We start from the raw sequence: 22251 nt of genomic DNA, 5'->3' as shown, positions 1-22251 counted from the left end.
TTAGGATTTGTTTTGATTCTAATATATTTGATTCTATAATATTTTAATTTTTTTCTATCTATAAAGTCATTTTTCCAGCTATGTACTATGTTTTCATGAAAGGTACACACTTGCAGTTACAGATCTTCTATAGAAGCATGCTTATGTGTTTTTGATGACTTAGGAATGACTAATAAACAAGGCTGATTAAAGACTATTATTGTTATTAGTTAAAATATAGAAAGGGTTAAACAGACAAATAAACTGATCTGTGAAATTAGATTGAGACCTGGGGTTTTACTCTTTGCTCTTATGATGAAGAAGATTTTATGCTATTTGTTACTAACAGGACATGCAGAAATGCAGTAAAATTATCTGAGCATGGCTATATTCAAATGGTATGGCTAAATACTTAAATGACTATTGCCATGTGATATATCTAAAGTAAATGTTTATTGTCAACACAATTTAATTCCATGCATGGATTCATTGCAATCATCTTGGAACCGGAGAATCTGAATAATCCTAACTAGCTTTGCTGAGCAAGTTTGCTTTATTTTAAAATATTCAAGGGCTAATTCAAATAATAGTATGGGGAAACAACACAATGATTTCAATTAAGATGCATAAACATGAGTAAAAGGCAAAGCTTTTTCTAGGAAACCATTCAGATAACAAAATTATTTAGTTACTTTATTTTAATATTTCTGTGTACTTGACTGTTCTTAACCTTTTTAAGGTAGTTGTGACAAAAAACACATTTTTACAAACAGCAATAACCCTGCAATTTTCCATTGTTTTTCTTTTTAAAAAAATCTTGTTTATTAAGTCACTCCTGTTTGTGGACTACACAAGACACTTTCTGTTGCAGGGGTAAAAAATCATGTTTGCATCCTGAGGCCAAGATGCCAGCATAGTTCTTTCATAGCCAATGGACTACAGCTACTTTGCTCTTGAAAGACAATCCAATGCTGTTGAAATCGAAGTGAGAGTCCAACTCACTCTGGGAAGCTTTCAGTGTACTTCAGTGGGAAGTGAACCAGCCAACTTGTATTTGGGTACACTTTAGGGGCCATTGGATCCACACAATCATGGACTGCACTGCATTTCCTTTTGCCAGGTATCAGTGTCACATGTCCAGAGAGGTAGCTTGAAGACCCCCTGTTGGCATATGGGATACAGGAATAGGTAAACCTTTGAGCATGACACCTTTGCCAGCACATCTGTACCCACCACAAAGTGAAGGTGATGCAGCTTCTTGCATGCAGAGTTGGTCAAAAGATTCCAATAACTTTTCATGGGAAATTCTGAAAAATATTTGATATTTTGAGGGAAAATCAAACCTGAAAACCATTTAAAAATGTATATAATGTTTTCATTAACAAAAATGTATTTCAGTTAAAAAATGATTTTAAACAAATTGCAAAACCAACATTTTGGTTTTGGGATTTTGTGATCTCTCCTTTCTCGCTCTCTCTCTCTCTCACCATGGAGGGAAGGTATTTTTGTGGCCTGGGAGATGGTTAAAAGATAGGAAGCCAAAAGTAGCCCTACATGGCCACTATTCAGGATGGAGGGCAGTCAAAATGTGGTCCCACAGGGATCTGTGCCAGGCCTGGTTTGTTCAACATTTTCATTAATGATCTGGAAATGGGGGTACACAGTGAAATCTCCAAGTTTGCAGATGATACTCAGTTATTCCAGGTAGTCAAATCTCTAGCTGACAGTGAGGAGCTTCAGAAAGATATCATCAAGCTAAGTGAGGGGAGAAAAAATAGAAAATTAACTTAAGTGTCAACAAGTACAAGGTAAAGCACATGAGAAAAAATAGCATCAATTATACATACTCAGTGCTGGGTTCTGAACTAGCTGTTATGACTCAGGAAAGAGACTTCGGAATAATTACAGACAGACAGTTCTCTAAAAAACATCAGTTCAATGTGAAGCAAACAAAATTACTAATAAAATGTTGGGCATTAGTAAGAAAGGAATTGAAGAAAATGGAAAATATCATCAGGCCACTATGCAAATATATGTCTTGAATACTGTATGTAGTTTTGGTCTCTGTATCTTGAAAAGGATGTAGCACAGGGGTGTCAAACTCATCTGAACTCATTAGCCAGTCTGCAGGTTGGATTGGGCCCACAGACCTCTTCCCTCTCTTTCCCCAGCACACCTGATCCAGCAGCTTCTCCAGTTCATCTCTGCCTTATGCTGTGTGTGGCACAGATTCTGGAGTAGTTGGAACAGCACCACACCACACACATGTCCCAGCTCACCCAGCACTGGGGACAACACACTCCACAGGTCTTACCAGCTGGAGCTGCACGCTACAGGGGCTGCATTGGTGAGGGCCACAGAAAGCCCTAGGCTGTGAGCCATGTCTGCATGTGAGTGGATGTTTCCCACCCCCTTGCACCACATAAGCAGGTGAATGGGCACCCACTGCCCCTGTGCAGTGCAGGAAGCTGCAGGTGAGGTAGGGCACTGCAGGAACTCATAAGTCATATTTAAAAAATCAACTAAAATATTCATCAGCTCTGCTCACAGGCTTTGGCCTTGCTTCAGCAAAGCACTTCAGCAACTGTTATCCTCTGAGTAATCCTAATGAAGTCAATAATGTTATTCATGTTCTCAAATGCACACCCATGCTTAAGTATTTTCTTCTGTTGGGGTCTTTGTGAGCAGAATTTGTTTTTTGTTTTCCACAAAATACTGTAGATGTCAGATCAATGCACTTTATATTTTCAAAACAACAATGGTCAGGAATTTCCTTGTGAGATTTTTGTCATAATTTTAGATGAATATTTAACAAAATACTCCACTCCCATAAAATGATATTATTTCCAGTGGCAAAAAATGCTCTGCTTCATTTATTTACAAGTCCCGTGCTAATTTCTGGATAGAACAAGTAGCACTGATGATGATGACAATAAATAAATGTCAAGATGCTTCTCACAAAGAGAAAAGCTTGCCTGTGACTCATAAGACAGCAAGCCCAAGAGGCAGTTTCTATAGGGCTATCAAGTTGAAACATGAATTCCTTTGTGACCTCTGACTGGAGTTTAACAGCAGCTGTTAAAAACAGTTGAGTAACAGATGCTGTGAATTTAGGATCTATAAATTAGGGTCCTGATTAAAGAAAGCATCACTCTTCAGCTTAAGGTGTTTATACATATGCTTAACTGACAAACAAAGCTTCCAGTTCTAGGCCCTGAAACCAGAAGTTGCTTTCATTTTCTTTTCTTTCGTATGGCATCAGATATCAACTTCCAAATCTATGAGCCACTGTCCGGTATTATCGTTCAATGTGTGGATGCCATCTACTTTGCCTGGGCATTTGTAAAGATTGCAGCTTTCAATTAACTGCTGTGTTGTTTGTTGGACACTGCATTCACACAGGGGGCTGTCCAAGTTGTTCACCTTGTGAAGTGTTGTTTTGAAGAGTTCATATTCAGATCTCAGTCTGTTCAGCTTGGTCCATGCTTCTCTGATGAGGTGATACCCAATGGGTGACTTGTTTGGTGTTCATATAAGACAATGTAGGAGTAGGCCTTTTGACTTCCCAATTTTGAGAAGTTCTTTAAGAACATGCTACTGTTATCAAACTAGGTTAATTGATCAGTAGTTTCAGAATTACATAAGATGTTTTCAAGGGTTTGTGAAGATATTTCCTGTGCTGTTCTGAACATAAACAATGAATTTTTTAAGATTAATGTTCTTTAAAACATGGACTGAACTTATATACACAATCAGAAGACTTACAATTCAACAAAGCTTTTTAAGGGTTAAAGTAAGGACAGCAATGAAGTCTGAGATCCTCTCCTCTTGTGCAACAACGCATAAATGGGAACAACTTAAAGCAGTGGTTGCCTAGACCACAGTGGTTTAATCACTAAGCCACAGGTCATGCATTAGCTAGGCACTGAGCCACTGCATTGGATAAAAAACAGTGGAGAAATGTATGTGATATAAGAAATAAGGGTCTGGAAGCTGTGGCAGAGCCAAGCAAGGAATCAAAAGCGAGGAGTGCATTCCCACTCTTCTGCTTCAGGAAGGGCTAGAGGCTGCATGATATTAGGTAATCTTAGGTACTGAACACAGTAAAGGCCAGCTCCTGTTCTACCTAGGTGCCTAAGTGGGTTTAGGTGCATATGTATGATCCTATTCCCCCATTCTCATGTCCCTGGAAAACAATTAATACAGAAGGTAGATGGGTCCTTCTTCAGCTTGCTGCTTTTTGTGACTTTGTCTTAAGATTAAGGCAATGGTCTGTTACAAAAGTAGGGATATTATTGGGTTTCAGGGACTTGAACAGGGTGGAATAAGTTTACACTTAGACACCTAACTTTAATTCAGTACCTACTGGCTGGAATAAGATCAGACCCTCAGAAAGAAATTATGGCCTCACTGAAGTCCATGGGAATTTTGCCAGCGATGTCAATGAGACCAGGATTTCACCTTAGGATTTTGGACCTTTCAGGAACAAGCACTAGGCCATGACCCAAAATTCAAGTGTTTAGAAGTCACTGCATTAGCTTGGCTTTATTTTATAGAAGTAAGGGATGATGTTGGTTCTTACTGGGTGAAGCAGAAGCCCTAGACTACTCACATGGAAATGAATGGCAAAACTCACGTTCACTCTAATGGGAGTAGACCAGGGCCTCAGATCGAATATAATAGCAGCGAGCCTGAAGCAGAAAGAACTGAGAAGGGATCCAGGCAAGGTCAGAGCCTTCTGCCTCTTTAATGACTTTCTCTTCTTGGGCCACTAGGGAGGCAGCTTAGCTGAGTCCAGCTTTGCTGTTTTTACTGCGCCACACTAGAAATCACAATGGAGCAGCATACGGCAGTAATTAAAGACAGGAGCCCCCATGGAGTTCACACTGAAGTTTAGATAATCTGATTAGTAACTACTTGAGGGATTTTTCAGATATATTCATATATTATATCACTATAGATGAAATCCATACACTGCTTGTATGCAAAAATACATACATTTTGTGATGTGATTGAGATTTTTTTCAGTTATGTCTAAGTGGTATATATGTAATTGAGATTTGTATATAAAGGATAGCTAAATGTAAAGATAAGGTAAAATAAGTAGCTAAAATAGGTAAAATAAATAGGTAAAAAAGTAAATATTGCTAAATGATAGTTTTACTTACAGAGGGAGATAGAGATATGAGTGATATGTATGTACTATTTCAGTTAATAGGGGTTATGTTTTAAACCATAACTATCAGTACTCACCCATTCCCGCAAAGCTGACAGATGTTAAAGGAGACAGTGAGTTGTTCAGCAATTAGGTTTTGGCAGAGCAATGAAAAGCTCATTTCTGTAATCTACAGATATTTTCTTCAAACATTATTACCCATTCCTATAAACAGTGCTTGCCTAATGTTTCATATATCAGAGTCAAATATTTGTATCAAAGCATTTTTTAAAAAATCTGGATCTCCAAAGATAAAAATGTTTGAAAATTTCAAAGACAACTAAGTTTTGTGGTAACGTTTTCAAAAGTGTCTAAGGTTATGTCCACAAAATAAACGTAACCATCTTCAGGACAGGCATCATGTGCTGCTCCACACATGGTACTTTCTAAACCAGAAGCAGCATAGTTACAACCACACAATGTTAGGCCACTTATAGCCTATTCTGTAAGCACTTAAGCATATTCTTGACGTTACAATTACAACTAGTTCCAGTAAAGTCAAGAGAATTCCTCTCTATGTAAGTCTACACACATTTAATTTTTGCACAATTAGTGTCTCAGTTTGAATTTTCCCAAGGATTGAAATTTTTTGTATTGAAACGTTTAACAAATCTACACAAGATGGGATCTTGCATGTCATGAAAGTCTGCATAAAATATGTTAACATAGGGGTTCCTGATCATCTCAACCAAAAAAAAAGAGGACTGTACATCATAATTTTCTAGCCCTATCCTGCAGCATTGGTGACCTTTATGTGATCATTTCCTCTAGTCATTACAGTTCCCCCATATTATTTTCCCAACCATCTAACTTCTCTAAAGAACACAGAGCTCCAAGGATCCATTCTGACTGAAAGTAAAACTGCACACAGATGATGTCAGATACTGACATCATGTTTTCTATCTGTGAGACATACCAGGAATTCTCTGTTGGTGGCATTCACATTTTAAATGCTATTATGCCATTTTTTTAGAAAAGAAAAAGCTAAATCTACCTGGATCTGCTGATCTGTAACTCCAAGCTCCCAAATATCATCACAATTTAGATGTCTAGCTGCTCTAACTGCACCTACATAAAATTAAGACCCTTTTGCATTCTAGAGTATATGCACTGCAAAGAACCCAAGTCTGGCACTAGAAGCTTGGTGGATCCACCCAAATTTTGACCCAAGCCCCCAAAGCCAATGCCACCACACAGAGAATAAGTTTTGTAGCTTGTACTGCACTAAAGGATTCCAGACCCCAGTTATGCAAAAACCCATGAATCCCCCAAACAATGGGATGTAGCAAATCTAGCTAATATTTGCCTTTTTCCTATATTCCATACTACATATAGAAGAATACTGGATCCTGATGCATTCAGACACATGAACACTGCAAAATTCTGCATCTGGAATCTCCCTGCAGTCAGTCTGATGATTTTTGGCTTCAAGCTCCAAGTTACACAAACATGTAGGGCTGCTTCTGTTTCACTTGGGGAGAGGGGTGTGGGGATGTTGGAGGGGGGACCTGGACCCTCTTTTGGATACCAGTCCTATAGCACTAGAAAACACATATTTGGCAATAGAAGTCTGCCAATTTTTTAACTACAGCCTCTCAAATTCTATTGTCTAAATCAAGAAGAAGATATAGGAGTTCCTAATGAACTGCCAAATCCAGACTCTGTTGTAACAGTCAACATATGCATCTAAAATCCCAAACCTCAAAATGGTACCAGCTCAACAGGGAAGGATAGATGCTCTACTCTCACTCAAAAATTCAGATCCTGGTATATCCCTGTTCAATAGCACCACAAAGATACTCAGCATTCTTAGCCTGGTGAATCCTGCCCAAAGCCCCAAACTGTATAGTCAAAAAAGCACATTATCCTTTAGAAAAATGCTGGCTCTAATACACACCAGTGCAAAAGCAACTCAAGAATATGTACCTTGCACCTGGGTCCTGTTGGATTTGACCATTTTTGGCTACAAAGCACTTTTCAATTTCACTGCATAAATACAGATCAAGTACAGGCAGTCCTCGACCTACAGTGTTTCCAGTTACGTTTCACACTTACAATGCTTATAAATTGACACTGTTTCAACTTTCTGACATCAGTTTAGACTGTACAAAGCTTGATCCGATGCAATGCCATGCCAGTGAACACATTCACTGCATCACCCATCTCCCTGGAAAACATCTGTCCAAGCTTCCTTGGACACTTTCTTTAAGAAAGCAGCCAAGGCTCCAGAAAAACCTGCAGCCAAGACTCCTGAGAAGACTCCAGCCAAGAGCCCTCAAAAAGTCCAGCAAAGTCACCTCAAAGAAGTCCTTCCAAATCAATGTGATTGCTTATTACAATATAAATATGCTAATGTAGCTATATTACTCATCTATAATTGATTGAGTACAAAATTATGGGTTATTTTTGGTTAAAATAGGGTATCGGGCCTTGGTTCAGGAACCAATCCCCCATTTATAACATTATTTCCTATGGGAAAATCAGTTTCAAGTTACAACATTTTGACTTAAGATGAAGTTTTCAGGAACCAATTGTGTCATAAGTCGAAGGACTACCTGTATAGTCACTCCTGCAAAAAAAATCTGGCCCCTCATCACTCCTAGCACACAAACACTTGAAAAATCCAATTGCAGATCTAGGTCCAGCAAATCTAACTTGTATTATCACCATCATCACAAATTTTATCTTCTGGACAGATAACAAGTACAGCTATGCATGTGCATTGGATAAATCTGTAGGTAATGTGCTTAGATTTTTTCAACCTAAGGGATTTTTAGACCTGTATAACATTAGAAATTATTTACAATTAATGGAATTACAGTATGTAATTCCTTTACATTGTTTTGATTATCTCCATAAATTACTAACCCATCAAGTGTTTAAGCTAAATTACACAACCACTGGACCAGTTCCATTGCAAAATATACATACATAATATGACATTTGGAGGTACGGTATCTAGACAAAGTGATGTCAGATATAGGCTATTATGGTTTCACTGAAACACAACATGTGGGATACATATTGCATAACTACATTTTGCTATATTGATGCAACCTTTTTTCTCTATTTAGACAATTCTACTTTGATGAGGAGGGAGGGCTGAGGTTAAAAATTGGCAGTGTGAAACAGGATCCTAGAACCAGATATATGCTTTTCTAGTGGCATTAGGCCAGCAAGCATCAAAGCTTGAATTTTATTTCATTAATATGGGAGAAATGATGCTTGTTTTCTATTTAGATGTATAATCTAAACTATAATTTGGGCCCCCCAAAATTGCAAAGTTCCAACTGGATTCAATCCTGGAACCAAGTTTTTGCAGCACTGATCCATGGGGGTGCATCCAGGTCCATTGTTTTTAGTTGATTTTTTTCTGTTGTTGCACTGCAATAGTGGTAGCTACCTTTGTTTTCAGTTTAAGCCACAGAATATGTATTGGGGCCTGGATGAATGTGAGGATCCATATTCCAGATCCTGCTTTTTGCAGCCATCCCATACTGAGATGCAACGGTTCAAGGACTTTTGTTAGTGCAGTGAGACAGATTTATTTGTTCTTGAAACGCTATAAAGTTGGGTGTTTAGGGGCAACATTTGATGAGATTTAGTAGGTTTCAGTGCTCAGGCTCTGGGTTATGCTGGCACATAGATTTTCTGTGCCAGAAGTGACTAGTCTAGTTGTATAACGTAGGGTCTTTCTACATCCAGGTTTATTATTTTTGTGTCCTTTAGAGGTGCATGGGTTTGAGATGAAGACTGGACCCCAGAGTGTTCACCACCCCTGCATTTGTGCATCATGAGAGAGTGTCATTGCAAAGAATGAACACCACGGGGCCTTTCCTTACAGTCGCTTCTATAAGCGCTGCACCAAAAGGCAGCCAAAGGGGCCTTGTGTACACTGCAATTACTTGCAACTATTCCAGGCTTCATTAGGAACTGTCCCGGGGTTTGCTTTCACTCCCCAATGGCTCACACAGCTACAGATGGCTGCAGGTGACTGGAAATCAGAGAGCTGCTTCTCTGCACTGATGGTTAGGAAGGAGATAAAGGATACACAGCTGAGGGGACAGCAAAGCCACCGCCCTTGGACAGGGGGCTCCCAGGCGGTGGTTGGGACAGGATCCTGAAGGCACTGTGTACACAGGATCCTGTGTATACGTGTGCGGAATCACCACGTGTGTAATTAGTGTGTGAACACACATAATCAGCGTGCATGCATTTAGTCAGTGTGTACATACATGTAATCAGTGCCTGTATGCCCCAGTGTGCAATCAGTGTGTCATCTATGTGCCACCTGTGTAACCAGTGTGTGCATACATGTGTATAATTGCGGGGAGGTGTGCAATCAATGCCCCTGTGTGAGTGTATTATCAGTGTGTGTGTAATCTAGCCAGTGCGTCTACACCTATGTAACTCGTGTGCGTGCGATCCGTACGTGTGTGTAGTCTGTGTCCGCACCTGCGTAAGAAGGGCGTGTGCATCACCAGTGTGTAAGGTGTGTGTGCAATCAGCGCGTGCCCGCGGGGCTGTGCGTGCGGCGCGGCCCGGGGGCGGCTCCGGGCCCAGGACGCCAGGGCGGGCGGCGGGTGCGGGCCCGCGCCGCGGTTGCCAGGGCGGGCGGCGAGAGCGGCCCGGGCCGCGGTTCCAACTGGCCCGCACCAACAGACGCCGCCGGAGCATCGGCCAGCCCCGCGCCGCCCCCGCGCGCTCATTGGCCCCGGCTATATAGGCCGGGCGGGTCGGGTCGGGTCGGGCCGGGCCTGAAGGCGGGGCGCAGGTAATGCGGGGGCGCTGCCCGCTCACCCACCCATCCACCCACAGCGCCCCTTGTCCTTGCTCCCGCCAACAGTGGTGCTCCCTGTCTCCACTGCTTTGAGCCTACACAGATCAGGCTCAGATCCCAGGTGTTCATTCCCGCCGCTCCTCCCCCCCGTACTGATCTCAGCTGCTGGAGATCAAGGTGCAAGCTGTAGTCTATTTGGTTGGGGTAGTAAAAAGAGCATGGAGGAAGGCTGCTGCTTCTCCACTACAGTGTATGTGTGCATGCATAGGTGACTGGTAGGGGTCCATGTGTCCTCCCCAATGACCAATACTGATGCTGTCGGATGGGCTGGTGCCCCCCCCCCCCCCAGGGCTGCTGCCATTGGTGACTTCTGTGGGCGCCCCCCCCCAGATTCAGAAGGCACCAGTCGTGTGTGTGTGTGTGTGTGTGTGTGGGGGGGGGGGGGGACACAGGAGGGAGAGATACCAGGGAGATGATCAGTCTTGGAGGAACAACTAACCTGCTTTTCTCTTTCTTTCATGCTGTCTGTCTCTCTCCCCCCCAGCTCTCTGCTGCTGACTTGGAGGCCATGCGGTGCAGCGAGGACAAGGGTGGGGTCTCCCAAGTGGGGAACCGGGAGCCCCGCCAGGCTGCAGCTCCTTCCAGCCAGCCTGCCCTGCAGAGGGCTGTGCTTGGGTTGCTGACCGAGAATGGACAGTGCCTTCGAGCCTGTAGCCAGGTAACTCTTGGAGAGCTGCTGCTTACACTGGGGAGTGACCTGGTCTGACAAACTTTTTGGGTGCTGGTGCAGAGACAGTGTGAGCAGGGATGGTGCAGGTAGCTCAGCTGGGATGGTGCAGGGTAAGCCAGTTCTCAGGACTTCTGTGCTAGAGTTGGGGTGCTTCTGGGAAGGCTTGTTTCTCTTTGTGTCATGCACAAAGGGCCACTTCTGATGGGCAACTTCTGTCCTGTTGATGATCTCTAAACTTGGTTTAAAAAAAAAATGAAACCAATAAAACCTCACCCTGGTTCTGCAGACAAACCTGTAAAACTGAAGCATGTTGCTGTGATATTGATACACAGGTATCCCCTCTGTCTGTAGTACTCAAACTTCTCAAAGTCTTATCCCAACAAGACAGGTTTTTAGGTATCTAAAGTCCTAGGTACCTGGCTTGCTGATTCTTCTTCCCTTTAGCTAAAGTGGCTTCTGACTCCCAGCTCCCCTCAAAAGGGGCACAAGGTAACAACCCTCCCAAACAATGATATTGGGCATTTTCTTTTTAAACCCACAGCTTGGAAACATGTAATTTTGCAAGGCCTGGCTTTCACATTTTCAGATAAGCTTCTAGCTCATAGGAGTGGGGAAAGGAAAGAAGTGTTAAATGTGGCCTTGGCATAACCTAAAGGTGCAAACCAAAAAGTAAACCACCTGTTGGAGAGTCTTCAGTCATAAGCCAGTCTCTACTCGAAAGGAATATTTAGAATTAGCAGTATTGGGATTGACTTGGCTACTACATGCTATGCAGCATGGAGAGGAGACGGGTCAAGTGGCCATGAGGGGTGGGGGGCATTTGAAGGGCAGTGCTTCAGTTACTACCCAATAAGTAGGACTTCTCATGGTGGGAAAGAGGATGGCAGGGGCACTGCTGGCAAGCACTTAATATAGTGATGCTCTTCTTAACCTGCTCAATCTTTTTCCTGATAGGAAGGTCACTGAAGGGACTGTTAAGCAGCCTTTTTTAGATGCTAGAATGTGGGGTTTGGTGGAAATGCAGATGCTGCTGAACTGCCAACTACTGCTCTGTGCCTCCACGGTCATGTGGCTGCCTACAGGATTCCCATGTCGTGGCATGATGTTCCAGGAGCTAGAACTACTCCTGGGGGAAGCCTTTATTTTTGCCTTGGCCCCTCTTCCCTTGCTGATCTTATTACCTCTGGCACATCAGCTGGTCCTGAAACCTAAGGCTTGTAATACAAGTTAATGTGACTCTAGTACTGCACTGCAAAAATTGGCTAGAAATGCACTTTTCCTGTAATATGGTTACTATTCCTTTAGGGTGTCTGATAGCCACCTGACTGACAAAATAGTAAATGACTCTTACTTTCACTGACTACTACCTTTTTAGGTTTCACCTTGCATTGCGTGGTAAGAGTCATGCTCTGTGCCCTTCAAGCCTGTTCCTAAACAAAAAGATCCTTGTTTTCAGAAGTATGGAGAAACCACTGAAGCTAGTAGGCTTTCAGCATCACTTGTTTGAGTCTGTGTGCAGTTCTTGTTGGTATAGTCCACTAGCCTGTATTTATCCTAGCCATAGCTACAAACCCGATATGCCTGTTCATACTCCTGTTTACGTACAGTTGTGGGTTAAACTACAGTAGTCTATGCGGGGGAGGGGTCAGAGGAACAAAACAGAGTTACCACTTGTAATCTGCAGCATAATGTTATCTTATCCATGCAAACTGCTTCCCCCCCCCCCCCCAAAAAAAAAAATTCAGACAAAACGGTAAGCTTATTGGTAAAGCTGACAAATATTATTTCCTTTCCTTCCTTGTTATCTTAGTTTAATGCTTTCAAGAGTCCTAGGCTTCACTTTACAATTCGTATCTTTTAACTAACTAGCTTGAAATGTAGTATGAAACTTCAGTAACTCTCTGAGGCTGGTCCTCTTGCTGACATCTAATAGTCCCCTATGCTGCTTGTGCCGAAGACCAAACCTGGTATACAGTTAATACGCCATATGGCATAAAAGACTCGGCTTACAGCAAGAAGGCAATAAGTAGAACTTAAATACCAGTTGTTAATTGTAAGCTTTCTTCTCAGCTAACTTCTAGCTTTTTGATGCAAATAGTTTTCTCTAGTTGGTAACCTGCAGTGTTGTATAAAGTGGGAAGCTTTCTCTTAAAATGGGAATTGTTCTGTTCCCACCAATTCTCTCCCTACAGAATTACTCTCTACTCTGTTTCAGGGCACTACCATTATCAGGCACTTCTCGGGCTCTGAAAATACCTTTCCTCCAGGTGGAAAAAACACACGACCGAGCTGCATGGTTAATGCAACATCAAAGCAAGGGTTTGCTATTTACATAGATGAACCAGAGCAGAAAGAAAGATACAAGTGCACAGTTGTAGAAGAGGTGGAACCTAGCCTGTGTGAAGTGGCTTCTAGTACAGTGAAATCCAGTATTCATCTGCTATTGAATTTGAGCACAGGTAACTGGTCGTTGCACAAACCTTGCATATGACATTGATCTGTAATGTGAAGCAATTGGCTTCCTTTGCTCAAATCTCTTGCATAACTACCCAAAGTGTTTGTGAAGTTGAAAGGAATAACAGCTAAGCCAAATCATCTAGCAAGACATTTATATGATGTCCTGACTATGCAGGTTCTCCCATGGTGGTGGATACATCATTCCAGAATCGGTCTGAAGATCAGCTGGATGCTTCATTCCAGTCTCAACATGAAGATCAGGTGGATAACAACACAGATGTAATGAATGTTGGAGAATATGCAGAAGATATTCATCAGTACCTCAGAGAAGCTGAAGTGAGTAGTTTAACAAACCTAGACTATTTGGGTGTCTTTGGCTCTCATGTCATGCCAACCATGTTACATAAGGCAACCTTTAGCTACTTTGTCTGCTGTCGATTTGTTTTCTGCAAAACTTTCTTAATTAAGCTCATTTTATTGCTGGCCTCACAAGAGCTGAGCAAAAGGCAGTGAGAGAAGATCTTTTCGGGATGCAGCACAGCTATGGTGAAAGCATCTCTTCACTAGAATTTCTTCTTATTTGGTGTACCCTAGACTTATTGGATGAGGAGAGATCTGACACAGCAAGAAGAGAACCATTGGAAATTCAGCAAAAACAGAAAGCTGAAGCATCGGAGAGAGCGCCTATTGCTTGGGACTTATATACAGCAAAATATTGTGCCCTTTTCACAGATAACTATCAAAACTGAGTTTCTGGACAGTCTTTCAATAGGAGAAGTCTAGGCAATGGACTCTAGTAATCTTAAGCTGGACCCTAATCAGTTAGTGAAAGGGAATATATGACAAATGTCTGGAGTAGGTCCTTTGGTCTCTTCCAAGCCTATGTTTCTAACTTATACAACTCCTAGCTTTCATTTGGGGATCGGGGGAAGATGGGTAATGCAAAGCAGACAAACTGATCACAAAACTATACCTAATTCATCTGTATACTGGTATCTGCACCTTTTAATGCTATTGGTGGTAATGGAGAGATCTTGAACTTTTTTCATTTCTAGTGTATAACATTGGTGTATAAAACTTGTAAACTTTCAGCTAGTATGGCTAACAATATTATTTGTAGTGGAGGTCCTAACTTAAGTGTTAAATCTATCCTAACAGGTAAGATACAGACCTAAACCATACTACATGAGGAAGCAGCCAGATATCACAGCAGGGATGCGTGCAATTTTGGTGGACTGGCTAGTAGAAGTTGGGGAAGAGTACAAACTACGTACTGAAACACTGTATTTGGCTGTAAACTTTCTGGACAGGTTTCTTTCTTGCATGTCTGTCCTTAGAGGAAAGCTGCAGCTTGTAGGAACAGCAGCAGTTCTTCTGGCTGCGTAAGTGTTTGTTTTGACCTATCAGTTGACTGAGATTTTTATTTTATTTTTATTTATTTATTTATTTATTTTACATTTTTCCCCCCCCCCTTCCCATGTTGCTAATACTTCCTATTATTAAGATGATTATGATTGTGATGGTGATTATTATTATTCAACTAGAGATTTGAAATTCCTGCTCTCTGAAATACTGGGCAGCATTGGTCAACTTAACTTGTCTTTGTAGCCAAGTCTCAAACCTAATGAGAAGCTTAGTATTAAGTTAGTTTCCTACCTTCCTGTGGATTCATGGGGTAAATTTTCTCAGCAGATCTAACTGGATAGGCTGATTTGTTGAAGCACAGGCACTATATGAAGTATTAGGCTAGAATTTGAGCAACTTTCCGCTCTGGGCTGATTTTATAGTTGGCCTTGATACAGAAACTAGTCTCACATTTTAAACATGGGATAAGAACCATTTTATTCTGTCTGGAGCATAATGTATTGCTGAGGATTTTGGATTTTTTAAATAAACATTTTTGTTTTAGTACTTCAGTAGTAAGTTATAACTAAATACTAATAATATACTATACTGTGAGCTGTATGGGACCCAAGAGTGAAGCAAACCACTGTTTTACAAGATATTATCAACGTGCCTAGTACCAGTCTAAAAAGACACTTGAGTAAAGGCTAATACAAGTAAGAACTCATATGTATTAAAGGGCCTACCCTCTTGGAAGGGTCAAAAATGGACTAGGTGCTCATTTGAACACTGTCTTGTATTGAAGCTCCTTTGGACTAAAACTCTGGCTTTGATTCATCAGCTTACTACTTGTACTCTTTCAGGAAATATGAAGAGATCTATCCACCAGAGGTAGATGAATTTGTGTATATAACAGATGATACTTATACAAAGAGGCAGCTGCTAAGAATGGAACACCTACTTCTGAAAGTACTGGCTTTTGACTTGACTGTACCAACTATAAACCAATTTCTCCTTCAGTATTTACAGAGACATGGAGTTTGTATTAAGACTGAGAACTTTGCCAGGGTATGAATTATGCTTCTCTAAGAGCTTGTGGGATGTAGTGATCAGAAAAGGAGGAAAACTCATATTCTGAATTGGCTGCTCAAGAATAGGAAAGCTGACAACCATTGGCATTAGAGAATGCTGAGGTCTGTGACTTCCTGTTTTAAAAAACAAACTAACAAAACCACAACCAACACCCAAGCTGGGAACTGTTGCCAGGGTTGTGACTTGATCTGGTAAGACTAAATGTAAACCTAAGACAAGCCACAGATTTTTGCTTTTCAAGACTTCACATTTTGACTAAACTCCAGAATTATGTCAAACTGGGTACTTGGGATGTCTGGAATTACCACTGTGATGGAAGCTAGACTGTTCAATGTTTAGAAATAACAACATAATAAAACTCTGCAAGATGGATTGCAAGCCAGGGGCATGGGGGATGGGAAGTGGGTGTACTAGCATACTTCAGGCCATGCAAACTTGTGGCAGTGCTGGCAATAGCCTGTTTCCAGAAGTGTGGTCCTGTGCAATAGCAAGACTGATCAGGATTCCTTTCCACTGTTCTGTATCATTCAAACCTGTTGGGAAAACCCCTGTTGATTTTCCATCAAGGGCAGAATTCCACATTGACTTTCTAAATAGTTAAAACAATTTCATTAGGAGGATGTATAATGATTGCTACCATCTCCAAAGCTCTAGCGTAAACAATACAAATCAACTTGTACTTCTCGAAGCATGTTGAACAGCGTGGCGCTTTTCATTTGAAATTGACTTCCTGTTTTATTTAGTATGTTGCAGAGCTGAGTCTCCTGGAAATTGACCCATTCCTAAAGTACCTTCCCTCACAAACGGCTGCAGCAGCTTATTGTTTAGCAAACTACACTGTCAACAAGCATCTGTGGGTAAGCATAAGGTTTGGGGGTGTTGAACAGCTTTTTATTTAATCTTTTTTTTTTTATTGTTTAAAGATCTGGACTTGGAAATCTACCCTGATAGCAGGTTTGTTAGATCAAACTGAAGACCTTTTGAGATTAGGGTTCTTCCATTTCAGTTGGAATGTCCCATCTAGCTAGTCTGACTCCTTTACTTCTCTTATTCAGACCTTTAGAAGAAGTAGAAGCAGCATTACCTTGTTCCCTTGATATACCTGAATAACGAGAAACTTGTTGTATAACCAAATGTCTTGCCAGTAGATTCGATCCATGCTTTAACCCAGAGCTAGCAGTGAATAGACTGGCCTAGACTTCTGTCAGAAACTCCCAACACAACTACATCCTAAAATGCCACTTCTGCTTGAAGTGATCCAAGGTGCCAAAGATAGTCTGAATACAGCACATCATTTTTTTTTTTTCTTCTCCAAGTGAGAATTGTAGTAGTAAACAACTTGTCTAAATACTGAAGTACTCCCTTTTATAGGAAATGATTAGGGATGGGGTCCAGAGCAGGTCATTGGACATTTACAAGGTTCCTATCTGCATTAAAAAGGCAGCCATACTAAAGGCTTAAAATAGCTGAAGATACGAGGAAGCATCTTGGATGAGACTGGGAGGGTTCTGCTGTCCTGATCACTGCTTAGCAGTAATTTGGCAATGAAACGTTCGGATACATGTCTTGACACACTATTACTGTCAATTTGGAAGAAATTTGTCTAACCAAATAGAATTTTTCTTTGCTGTTCAGCCAGAAACACTTGCTGCATTCACTGGGTATTCTCTGAGTGAGATAGTGCCTTGTTTGAGTGACCTACATAAGGCATGCCTGGATGCCCCCCATCGACAGCAGCAAGCAATTAGGGAGAAATACAAGCTGTCAAAGTAAGTGCCAAAGATGCAAAATGTTTTCTTTTTGTACCTGTTGCCTTAAATTTAAGGGAGGGATTAAAACTGACTAGATTGGTATAAATAAGCATTGCTCCACTGATTGGCCCAGCATATGGGGAAGGCCCATGTGCAATTAAGAGTTGCTTAAAAAAAAAAAAAAAAGCCTACCAGTTCCATGTAGCAGCTCCTGTAATTTCAAGGTGATGGCAGTGATTAATTGCACTCTTGAGGGGTGCAGTGATGCTTCTGATGAAAAGTGTAGTTTATCTATTCTTGTCAAACAGGAATCCTTGATCCTTTATAGGACTGGAGCAGTATCTTGCAAACTAGCTTGTAACTAGTTGCCTATCTTCTTTTTTTTTTTCTTGCAGGTACATGCATGTATCCCTCCTGGAGCCACCAGCAGTTCTTCCTCTTCAGTAAGGGCTAATGTACCAGCGGACTGACTAAAACCCTTGCCTCTTGACCAATGACATTGGTCTTAGATTTTATAGGGCACTGCAGGTCATGTGTCAGTAACCAGGGTGTATCTTAACTAGCACTTTTTACTATTTAATTCTTTCAAAGACTTCAGACTCATTTTAATGTACCTGAAAGCACTTCTAATAAATATCTTACCATGTAATTGGACCTATTGAGCTTCACTTGTCTAAACCCCAAGTCAAGGTATTATATTTCAAGAGAAGAAAACTATATTCACTTCTCCCAGGAACTAGTAGTTAGTTCTTATTGTTTTCCTAGCTTGGGAATGGAGGAAGGCAAAGGTCTGATCTTTTGAGAGTTAACTATATTAGTTTCTAAGGGTCCTGTTGGGGCCTAGCTGTAGTACTTGCCCCAAACGGTCTTAATGTTTATGAAGCCTAGAGCTACTTATCTCTTGCTCTGTGGGTTTTATGCTTGTTGGTAAGGTGTATGTTTCCTGGTGTTTGAGTCTTCCCTAACACCTTTCTCAGACTTTTTTTCAGAATTGTATCCCTCCCTCTCTCTTCCCTGCATGGTAATTAGAGATGTAACCAAAAGATTCTCTCTGAAAGCCAACACTGCTTCTGTCTAGATCCCTTTGCTCTAACTTTTTCTCTCTTTTTTTTTTAATGTTATCTATTTGAAATCTTATAGCTACTCTACCACAGCCAGATTTATTTATACTCCAACACTAATTAAAAGTCAATATGAGATGGTCTGCAGTTGCTTCCAGGACCCTTCCCTAAAGACCTGTTTGCAGTCCTTCGGATAAGTTCCTGCTGATATGCTAGTATCTGCATATCTTGCCTGAATAAATTGAATCAAATTCGTGAGCTACTCTAGCAAGCATTTTGGTAAAATAAAACTGTTCAGTATGCAGAGTTAACGTAATCAAGTTCTTTCTTTTAAGATAAGATTTCATTTTGAAATGGTGAATGTTCTAAATCTGAGGACTGACTTTCCCCATCTTGTGTTGAGGAAGGGAGTATGAGAAAAGCCTAGAAACTGTCAGTTTCTCTGGCTACAGCTTACATTTCTTTGTAAAGATTCTCCACAGGTATGTCTTGTCAGACTGGAAGCCCTGGATTTATTTTATTTTTATTTTATTTATTTTTGCCTGTCTTCTCATGAAACTAGAATTTCAGGAGGTGGTGATTCCTGAAGGGTTGTTAAGCCTTGAATGTCTACTCCTTTTTCATAAAAGCCACCCTTCTAAAAAGCTGACTGCCACCATGTGTAACTAGTTTCAAGTTAGAATTGTAGGAAGAAGGAAACTAAACATTAATGCAACTGGTTAGGACCCTGTAATGGGGAGCTGAGGGCTCCTTTTACTTTAAAGGAAAAAAACTAGTGGATATAAAGCTCAAGCAGCAGAGCAGATGCTAGCTGCAAGAGAGACCGCAGCTGAGAAACTCTGCTGCCTATGGAGGGAGCTATACATTAGGAAAGAATAACTCCTTCAGCCAAATACTGCATGGAATGAGCTAGCGGTGAGAGAACAGGCAACTAGACGCCAAAAGGATAGGAGGACCTATTGTGGAGCTAGCTACTCTGCAGTAGAGCAGTAGGACAGACCCTCTAACTTAGGCAACACAGGGCTGCTGGAGTGGCATCTGTGAGTTGCTATAGAGACCAGTCATTGAGCCCTGATGAACAGGGATCCTGGTTTTTTAGGTTTTTTTGTTTTCTTTTTTTTTAAAGAGAAAAAGTGTGTGTGTATATGTGTATATATCCACATTTTCCCATGATTTTAAAAAAATTACTCCAAATCCATATTTCTGTGATTTAAAGTGAAATGTCACTATATAATAGGAGCTTTTTAAAATTTTTATTTATTTATTTATTTACAGAGGAAAACCAGGGTCCCTGCTGATGAGAGACCCTGGGCAGGTGCATGGGGAGGCCACTTGACCAGAAAGCTGTTGCCTCGGCCCCACCTGGCTTGTATAGACCCAAGGGCTAGGGCCAGATAGGAGGTCTGACCCTGAAGACTATAGAGGAAAGAGCACCAGAGTAGAAGGGATTCAGAGATGCTCTTGAGGGATATGCAGGCTATCCTGGGCATGCAGGTAGAATGCTGCTTACTTGCAGGGAATATGATTCAGGGTAGGGGGGAAGCTTTGTAAATCTGCTAAAGGGTTGAGGTCTGGATGTCCGCTCCAGTGAAGAATGTGTTATAGCCTTATGCTTATTCCTTGGCTGCAGTTAAACTTATGGACTGAGTGGGACTAAAAGGGGAGGGGATCCAAGAGCCAAAGATAAGTAGGAACCTGAAGGTCACCAAGGGGCATCACAGCTCTTCTTAGAGTCTCAGACTTGTTACCAGCCTCTATTGCCAAATGCTAGTGAAGGGACAGCTGCTAGAGAGGGCTGGAGGCTATAAAGGAGATAGTGGGTACTTCAGAAAAAGAGATCAGAAGCAGAAGCAAGCAGAGACTTCCTTAATTGAAGAACCTGTGTGCAGGCACTTAGGTGGTTGGGGGAAGCTGGATCCTAGGCTCCTCTTGAAAGGCTCTAATCTAAGCTCAAAGATTGGTACAAAGGTGCCCTCTCACTTCACTCACTTTTTGTTTAAAAAAAAAAAAAAAAAGAGTTTCTTGACTACTTCACACAAATGTTCTCCTCCTCCCTGTTTCCCAAACTGATAGGACAAGTAATTCCATGGCATGATGCAAGACGACAAACTGTTTTATTGTGTCAAAGTCTACTGTAGAAGGATGGCTTATTTTGAAATACAGAAAAGCCAGGAGACCTGGCTTCTGTGAATGACTGCTCTGACACACTGGGACTCTGAGCATGCTATTTATAGAATCAGACCTATGCTACACCTGCCTGCTTTTAGGATGGGGCTATGTAATGACCTTACAGCAGTGTTACAAGGCTGAACGTATACTTACTTGTCAAGTGCTTTGGGAGCCTGGGATGGGTGGTCTCACAAAGTATATAGTACCACTTCTGCTCTTTGCTTTTACCTGCCTAGGGAGAACTCTCATCATTTCTACAAAGGGACTTAATTTTGCAACACTTAAGTCTTACCTATCCTGCGTCAGCACCATAACTGAGAATCACTGATGTATACCCTCTAACAGTGAGTGGTAATAATTGTCAAGTCACTGCATTGCCTGCAGTCTGCACAGGTTTTAAAACGTTGCCTCATTCTGGAGTGTTTCCCTGTCAGGCAGGGACACTGACTAAAAGCAAGAGGCAGAAGTGATACTATATAGCTTTCATCACTTAATGTTAAACCCGTGAAAACAAAGGCCTAGACACATGTGCTGGACTTTGGACTTTAAGTAAGGTACAGAATTGCTACTGGTGCTGTAACTTACCTTTTACTATATAAGGATAAAAATAAAGGGCCTTGGGCAGTAAGGTTTATAATACCTCTTATAGGGGAAATGATGTGTTTTAATTTAAGTAATCTACAACATAGCCTTCAGCATACTGTATTCAGTTAATTTAGAATATTAAGCATTCGGGTAATTGGCATATTGAGTATATTTTGGTGATCTACAGTAAATCGGATATTTGTGTTGGTTCTAGGGTTCAAAAGCTTCATCCACAACAATTGATCTCAACAAAGCAGTGCAGCTGCTTGCTTATGAAAGGGAAAAATCAGGAAATCCAGCAGACTAATGCATATACTAACTTGTTTATAGCTTTTTAGACTGTGCTACAGCAGCAGATCTCCTGTTCATTAATTAATTAAGCAGCACACTATCTTCCTAAAGCATCAGCACTTATTGAACCTCAATCATAACATTTAAGTACTCTTGCAACTAGTAAAAAATCTATCCTTTGCACCGGTTGTGAGGCAGTATTGTCTCCATTTCAGAGTATGAATGACTTGCATAGTCACACAGGAAGCCAGAAGTATCACAACCACAAGAACCTAGATCTCCTGAGTTCTGGTGTGGTATCTTAATCATAGTAATATGTCTGCTTTAGAGATCACCTAATCTAGCTTCTCCTATAGTGATCCAGTGGTACGTTCCTTGCCTGCCATGTGGGAGACCTGGGTTTGATATCTATATCGCGAGACACCAAAAATCCAGACTTGCCTTTGGATTCTATTTCAATGGTCTGAAAAGAGATGGGCGGTCTGGGCAGCCTCCACTCCTCCATATTCTTGCTGAGGCATATGTATCAAATGTCCCGGTGACCTCTTGCGCACATACCATGGTCCAGAATTGATGGTTGCCTACTACTATTTCAGGTTCTCAGAAGTGATGTATCCAAATCACAGCTAAAGCAGAGCCTATGCTTTGGTGACTCCTAGCCATTGCTCTTATCAGTCTGACTTCTTTTTCTTGTAAAAGAACCTTAGAAGATAACTTGTCCTCCACTGTATCAGTTAACTGTCACAAAACCATACTGGCTATAAGAAAATAAGAAGCAATCCTGTTTAGGGCTTTTT

At 41.3% G+C, this 22251-nt stretch overlaps 1 protein-coding gene and 1 long non-coding RNA gene across 8 annotated transcripts in view; one reads left to right on the top strand and one right to left on the bottom strand.

The window, feature by feature from the left end:
* Positions 1-313: 313 nt before the first annotated feature.
* LOC109285886 (uncharacterized) overlaps positions 314-22251 on the bottom strand; it is a 125685-nt gene continuing 103747 nt past the window's right edge. The window contains exon 3 of the long non-coding RNA XR_009455902.1: positions 314-1734. This is a non-coding gene — a long non-coding RNA (uncharacterized LOC109285886). The remainder of the gene's footprint in view (positions 1735-22251) is intronic.
* CCNA1 (cyclin A1) lies at positions 9864-18002 on the top strand. Of its 7 annotated transcripts, none has more exons than XM_019498268.2 (9): positions 9864-9968; positions 10519-10692; positions 12920-13163; positions 13337-13497; positions 14320-14543; positions 15369-15573; positions 16341-16454; positions 17233-17366; positions 17744-18002. In XM_019498268.2, the coding sequence occupies exons 2-9, from the start codon at positions 10543-10545 to the stop codon at positions 17793-17795; spliced, it is 1284 nt and encodes a 427-aa protein (XP_019353813.1). In that variant the 5' UTR covers positions 9864-9968; positions 10519-10542; the 3' UTR covers positions 17796-18002. The 7 variants fall into 7 exon arrangements, with proteins under 7 accessions (XP_019353813.1, XP_059571459.1, XP_019353811.1 ...); XM_059715476.1 differs by lacking the exon at positions 9864-9968 and adding an exon at positions 9985-10095; XM_019498266.2 differs by lacking the exon at positions 9864-9968 and adding an exon at positions 9985-10151.

The sequence above is a fragment of the Alligator mississippiensis genome, chromosome 1, assembly GCF_030867095.1.
Source record: "Alligator mississippiensis isolate rAllMis1 chromosome 1, rAllMis1, whole genome shotgun sequence".
NCBI lineage: Eukaryota > Metazoa > Chordata > Crocodylia > Alligatoridae > Alligator > Alligator mississippiensis.
This window is presented reverse-complemented; position numbering and strand designations above follow the sequence as displayed.